Source organism: Leuresthes tenuis, unplaced genomic scaffold (genome assembly GCF_036924035.1).
Source record: "Leuresthes tenuis unplaced genomic scaffold, fLeuTen1.0.hap1 SCAF_5, whole genome shotgun sequence".
NCBI classification, from domain to species: domain Eukaryota; kingdom Metazoa; phylum Chordata; class Actinopteri; order Atheriniformes; family Atherinopsidae; genus Leuresthes; species Leuresthes tenuis.
The window spans coordinates 18,477,554-18,484,025 of record NW_027325359.1 but is presented as its reverse complement, the minus strand read 5'-3'; the positions used below and the strand labels follow the sequence as shown (position 1 = coordinate 18,484,025).

General features: G+C 38.9%; 1 protein-coding gene and 1 long non-coding RNA gene across 2 annotated transcripts; both read right to left on the bottom strand.

The window, feature by feature from the left end:
- Positions 1 to 2,892: 2,892 nt before the first annotated feature.
- LOC140306665 (uncharacterized) lies at positions 2,893 to 3,909 on the bottom strand. Its single transcript, XR_011915777.1, has 2 exons — positions 3,870 to 3,909; positions 2,893 to 3,525 (listed from the first exon to the last, which is right to left on the bottom strand). It is a non-coding gene; the product is annotated as an uncharacterized lncRNA (long non-coding RNA).
- Positions 3,910 to 3,912: 3 nt separating this feature from the next.
- Positions 3,913 to 5,469, bottom strand: admb (adrenomedullin b; the record flags this gene model as incomplete). The annotated part of the gene is made up of 4 exons (XM_072385170.1): positions 5,410 to 5,469; positions 5,004 to 5,119; positions 4,241 to 4,408; positions 3,913 to 4,099 (listed from the first exon to the last, which is right to left on the bottom strand). Coding segments are annotated over exons 2-4 (459 nt in total), but the record flags the coding sequence as incomplete, so codon positions are not given.
- Positions 5,470 to 6,472: the final 1,003 nt, after the last annotated feature.

The window sequence follows — 6,472 nt, the reverse complement described above, 5'->3', positions numbered from 1 at the left end:
GAACCTCACTAGCTCAAAATAAGCTGTAGTGATTTACTTTAACTCCAGTTCTGAGCAGTCGCTTCACCCTTTTAACAGCCTTTTGCTTGAGGCGATGTGGCTCAAGTGTTCATTCGAAGAAGAAGAAGAAGTAGTAGAAGAAGAAGAAGAAGAAGAAGACGAAGAAAAAAGCGTCCGTTGATATATTTTTACTGTCCACCAATCAAATTACTCAGGGCGAATTAGCACTATCGTTTCATAGTACGAGGGTTCCTGGTTCGAATCCCGGCTGGGCCTTTCTGTGTGGTCACTGTTCAAACACCCCATGATTTTTGTGAATTGTCTCTGCATATATAACCTTAAGTATCAGATTTGAATCCAAGTTTGAAAGAAAAAGTAAGAAAAGGCAGTAGGATGATTGGATGAAGAAGAAAAAGAAAGAAACTTGTAATACAAAAAAGTTACTTTTCATGTATACTTTTACTTTGTAAAGTTTTATTGTGGTAGGAATAAAGGAAAAATTTGCATATTCAAATTCATTTTCAAAGAAACTTGTAATACATAAAAATGTTACTTTTCGTGGGTATTTTCATTGTATAAAGTTTCATTTTGATAGAAGTAAAGGAAAATAAATAGCCCCATTGGGGTGTATTGTTGTCTGGCCTTATTGGCACACATCTCGGATTAATGAGAATTTAACATATTTCCCTCAAGTCGGATTTCTTAGGACTTTTAGTATGTTGTTCTGGACACCTCATAGAAATTATCTAAGCTGAAAAAAAATTATTTTACTATTAGTCTGTTGTAAAACGCTACTTTGCCTGGACTAAAAGGCCACTTCTAATCCACAGTTAGACAAAGAGCGGAAAGAGTGGAAATGGAACGGTCAACAAAGAAAGATCCCTCTGAGAGCAAGGTGAGGAATAGTCTACCAGGTCACAGATAAGGAACTGAAGGCCTCTCTCAAATACACTAATGCTGATGTTCATGAGTCCTGTGTGTTAAAGAAACACAATGGAGATGTTTTGGGATGGCCAGGTTAAGGTCTTGACCTGCTTGGTCTAAAAAAAAAAAAGAACCGAATTGAGCGGTTTATACGAGAAAGCCCTCTAACATCAGAGTTTAAGGTGTTCTGTCAGCAGACTGATCAGTTTGGATATAGCATCTTTTTCCACAAATACCTAAATCACCAAGTACACGTATAATATCTGTGTGTCATTTGTTTGATTTGGTTCTCTTTATCTACTCTGACTGCGACAAAAATCTGATCTTTTCGGTCATATCAATGAAAAAAGAAATGATGCTACATTTAAGCTACCTTTTTATTGTTCTGGCCACACATATTGGTGCCAGGCTGCCAGGAGAGACAGATTTACTGTTGCTGTAGATTAAGGTGCTTTTTTAAATTATATTTTTTAAATCAAAGGACAAAGTCCCATCTGTTGTTCACAACCCAAACGCTGCTTTCAGGATGCTTCAGTGTTCTGATAATACAATTTTAAACTTCCTCATAGCACAAACGATGCCGTGATAAAGTTCCTCATTCCGAGGGATGCAAAAGAACTGGATCATTATTAGAAAGAGGTTGTAATAAATGCTTATCAGCATCCCTGAGACCACTTAATTTGTGTACTACATCAACTGGATCTGAGATTGTGGGATTGAGGCACCATCATCTGGACAGTAAAGGAACATTTGCTAAAGACACACTTTGCAAGTGACCCAAGTTAACCACAAATATCTGTTTGACGTATCCAGAATGTACTCAACACATAAAAGACCTGTCCTAAGATGTTTCTTAGTTTTCCCAGAAAAGTAGCTCTTCAATTATTATCATCTTGTTCTTTTGACATATAATGCAATATTTCCTCATCTCCATTTACTGACTCTCCTCTTAAACAAGGCTCCTGGGGAGGTCTGCCTTGCACTTTGAAAACATGTTCTATAGAGTATAAACTGGACCGCAGGCTGCAGGGTACCGATTAATTGGTCCAAGGTTGTTTTTTTTTTTAACAAAACTTTTTGATGACCTCATTTAGTGCTATTTTATTTTCAAATATGAACAGTTGTTTGCTTCTATGTGTATGATGAGTGTAAGTTTGTTCAACAAAGCTATCAAGAAATCTGCATTACACTCCATGGTGCATATTCAAAATTCCCTCATGATGAAGTCACGAGTAACATTTTTGGATTAAAACGAGGGGCACTCTATTTTTTAATTCGGATTTTGATTTCACAGTATTGGTTTTATGTACTTGTTCTGAATGAGTTGGATGTTTTAATGAAAAATTCCCAGATTTATGGCTAATTTGCTTATCGTTTCAGGACACCGTGTCCCTGCATACAATAAGCGTTGGTCAGATTCCACACTGATTACCTCTGTTCCTCAGAAAAAAGCACACGACTCCTTTCTCCCCTTGAAGCAGACTATGAATTGCCTTTGCCAAAACGTAACTCATTTTGATTAAAGAGACAAGAATTACACAACGCTAGAATCGCGTCACCCCGAGACAAATCTAATTGTAGTAGAAGTGTTTTCTTTGAGACAAGCAGCTGATAAGCGCGTTATTTTTAGAATGGAATGTCGACCATTTGGACTCAATTTGGACGCAACACATAATTTAATCATATCAAACCGCACATACGCTGCAGATTGACAAAGGCACAAACACTGTGCTGCCAATGAGCCCTGCTGACACGACCACACTGCAGAGATTACAAAGGTTACTTTTACAAAATTGATTTTATTTGTTTCATTCGGGGATTTGAACAAGTGAGCTGTAAGTGATCACAATCCCAGGCACTTTCCACAAGCCACAAATCAGGTTAAGTAATCACCTTTCAAGCCATTTCAGCTGACTTGTGAGTGGTAGTTCAGGACGGTTCACATTTAAAAAGACACGCAGAGATAAATGCTGTTAAGACTATCAAGATGAAACATTTTATGGGACCAAAATACACGCTTTGATGTTCAGACAGTTCAGCCTGCTTTTGTAACGGGCCTAATACAAAGCTAGATGGCAGCACAACACTGTAATTAGCTCTCCGGCTAAACACTTTCTCCATCCGAACACATGGCTGTTACACAACTCTAAGATGGTCAAGATCAAGTAAAGTATGATCAGCGAGCAACTGGTGTACATGGAAATACAGGAAATACAGGAAAACAATTGTTACATGGTTCAAATACATCATATACTTCACTGAAGTTAAGATAGAAAATATCTTGTATTGTTCTTGTATAAAATTCTAGCTATATTATATTTTTAAATATGAGCCGTTCTTATAGATTTATAAATACAGGATTAACAATAAGATATTACTGGCTACAGTCTGTATAGGTTTAGTACATAGTGTGTAAATTGCCCATAACAAGCAGTTCACCACATTTTCTTCACTTGTGTGCTTGGCAGTTTGGGGCCCATGAATGCCAGTTTCCTGAGGAGGAGTGACCCCCTGTTGCAGTACTGGTCCCTCATCAGTTCATAGGTATTACAGATCCCCAGGAGCTGTCCTCTGTCTCAGCTGCCAAGTTCACTTTGAAAGCTGAAGAAGAGACAGACATTCTTGTCAAGTCCCGCAGGTCTGACTTGAATTCAACACTAAATCACACTCATGCTCAGACACTCTGAAACCTGCACCTAAGCATGTGTATACAATCTTCTCAGAATGTGTTATCTGAACCCTGCATTCATTCAGAGGGACCTGAGCTCCCTCTGCTCTTTTACTGGATTTAGTTCTGAGGAAAATCTGAGGAATAAAACTTCTGGGGGTGGGGGTCTTATCTTCATCTTCTGTGAGCATATAAGCCCAACAAAACACTCTCCTTTGCCTTTCCATGCCTCTCTCAGGCCATTATGCATGTGTTTTGTGTCTGCTGACTCGCTGACCAGCTTCATTGCTTCTTCTTTGTTTCCCAGTCTGGAGAGCCCATGGGAGTGAGCGGCGGCGGCGGCGGCGTCCATAGCCATCCTCTGTCATCTTTTTCAGAGGGACACAGGTCTTTTTTGACTGGTCCCAACTTTCATGCAGTCTGTGGACCATGTCGTGGTATGCACATGTGACTAGGAAGCAGCCAGATGTCTTTGGTGATCTTTTGGTTCTTACATTCTGCCCAGAACTGGAAAAAAAATATAGATTATTTTATTAATTAATTTTTTACATCTATTATCAGTCTGCACCAGGAGTGCCTACATGTGCTTTGATAATACGGCACTGTCAGCTATCACATCATGGGGTTAAACCTGCATTTTCCTGTTACCTTGATAACGGGGGGAGAGTTTCTGCATCCCCATCCTGCAGCGTCTCCATACTGTGACATCCCTGTTTGCGAACAGGTTGAACAGGGATGTTGGCGTTCTGTAGATTAGCTGTCACCGAGCTGTTGTTCAGCTTTCTCCGTATGTAGCTCTGCACCCATACTTTTAACCTGCACCACAGAACAAAGTATGGGTGTGAAGAAAGAAATGGCAACACCAATTCACCAGCACATTAACTCTGATTATTTATTGGAATGGCATCATCTGTAGAATATTTCTGAAAGAATATAATGTCAATTTTGGATCTGAGTCACATAATCTTCAATCACATCTTCTGCACCATCACTTGTATCTGGTGAGTTAACAAGTACAGAACTTGTTTTCTGTCATTTATGGTCAGTTTGTTTTTCTCGCACAGGTTGTCAAGCAACTGACAAATTTCCCAACTATAGAATATCTTGTCCATGACAGATCGTATCAGGATCACAACCAATTTAGCAACACTTATCGTGTTTTTTATATGTTAGGCATGAGGTTGGGAAACTGTCAAGTATCAACATCGGCATCAGTAACCCACAGGCAACCAATTCCCTGGCTTTGATACTCTCTTCACCTTTACTCATCAACCAACAGACACAACTTTTACATGACATTTCCTTGATTAATCATCAGTGACCCTCTTAACTGGGTGCTAAAAAAAAAGAGAGAATAAGGAGCTGTTTATGAACAGGTGTTCTCGCAGTGCTTGTCTGTTAGGCAGCTCACCTGTTTTCCTTGCTGGTGTTGGGCTCTGCTGTTGTACCACTCACTGGTGGCAGGACTGTGGTAAAAACACACCAGCAGATGACGGTGCACAGGGACAGTCTCATTTTGGCTTGGAGCTGATAGAAGATATAGAAATGGTATTTAGTTGGTTAGGCCAGCTTTATTCCAGCATTTACAGATGGGTTAGATTAGGACAACATAAAAGAAATAGGTTAACATTTTTTGTAGCTGCACAAAGGTTAGCACAAAAGACATCTATACATTGGTACCATCATAAAACAATAAATTTTTACTCTTGAGTTCTACAAACTGTTTTCCACAAACATGTGAATTTCCATTTTTGATGCCAGAAGTCCTAAAGACAATCTTAACACATGAATTCAGAATTATGTAGAAAGTCACCTACCCCAGGCTCTTGCTTTTGATGTGATGCACAGAAGATGAGGTACACATCCAAGTTTGTTGTTCACAGTGCAGCAGAACTGAACTTCAGTTGTTTTTTTTGTTTGTTTGTTTGTTTTTTTATTTGTTTTTTTAAATTCCCAATGCAGGAAAGACTTTGCCATGGGTTGAAGTCTGGGGATTATACTGCTAACTTGGGTCTTTATAGAAGAAGGGAGGGAGCTGTACCTGAATGCCAGACCCAGTGGGAGGGACTTAGGGACAGTTCATGTCAATCTTATCCACCCCTCATGGAGATAGTCATCCCAAAAGTATGCACATATAAGACTAGAGTCAGCAGTCCACAAACGACATGAATGATTTGTGTGTGCAAATCCTAGTTTGATTAAAAATGTTTATGACACTGTTTTTCTTCCTTTTAAAAAAAAGTGCTGAAATGACTGGTTTATGCATTCAGTGCTTTTACAAATTAACCTACGCAATTCTTCTCCTCTCTCAAAGTTTGCTTTGTGCAAACTTATTTGATTTGATTTTTTATTTAAATTTCTTCAAAGAAAATGTGTAGAAACTGATTTTCTATGGGGCTACGAGGACACACTATAGTGGCCATGCATGCATTAGGGCAATAAGAGTGGAAATTATAAATCTAGATATGGGTTTGAGAGGGCTCTGTTTCAGTCTGAGTCAGCCATCAGTTATTTTAAATAGCTGCAAGAGGCCAGCTTTGTTTAAATTAGCACTGTGTTGTTATGGCAGCTACACGCACTGCAAACATTCAAAATGGGAACATGTGCTTTATACCAAACTTTCGCGCCTCCACACAAACCATTTAACCTTTCCAGGTGCTACGCACACCAACTTGGCCATGAGCAGTCAAAATAAGTACAGGTTTAAAGATTAACCATGCATTTAAATGCTCATCAATTGGAGGGCATTTTCACAGAGATTTCAGGAACTGAGAGGAACTGAAAGTTAAAGTGAAAAGAATGACAATGCTTTTCAGGAAAATTAATAATTAGATATCAAGTTTAGATAGAGATACAACAAAGAGAAATGCACTTAATTTA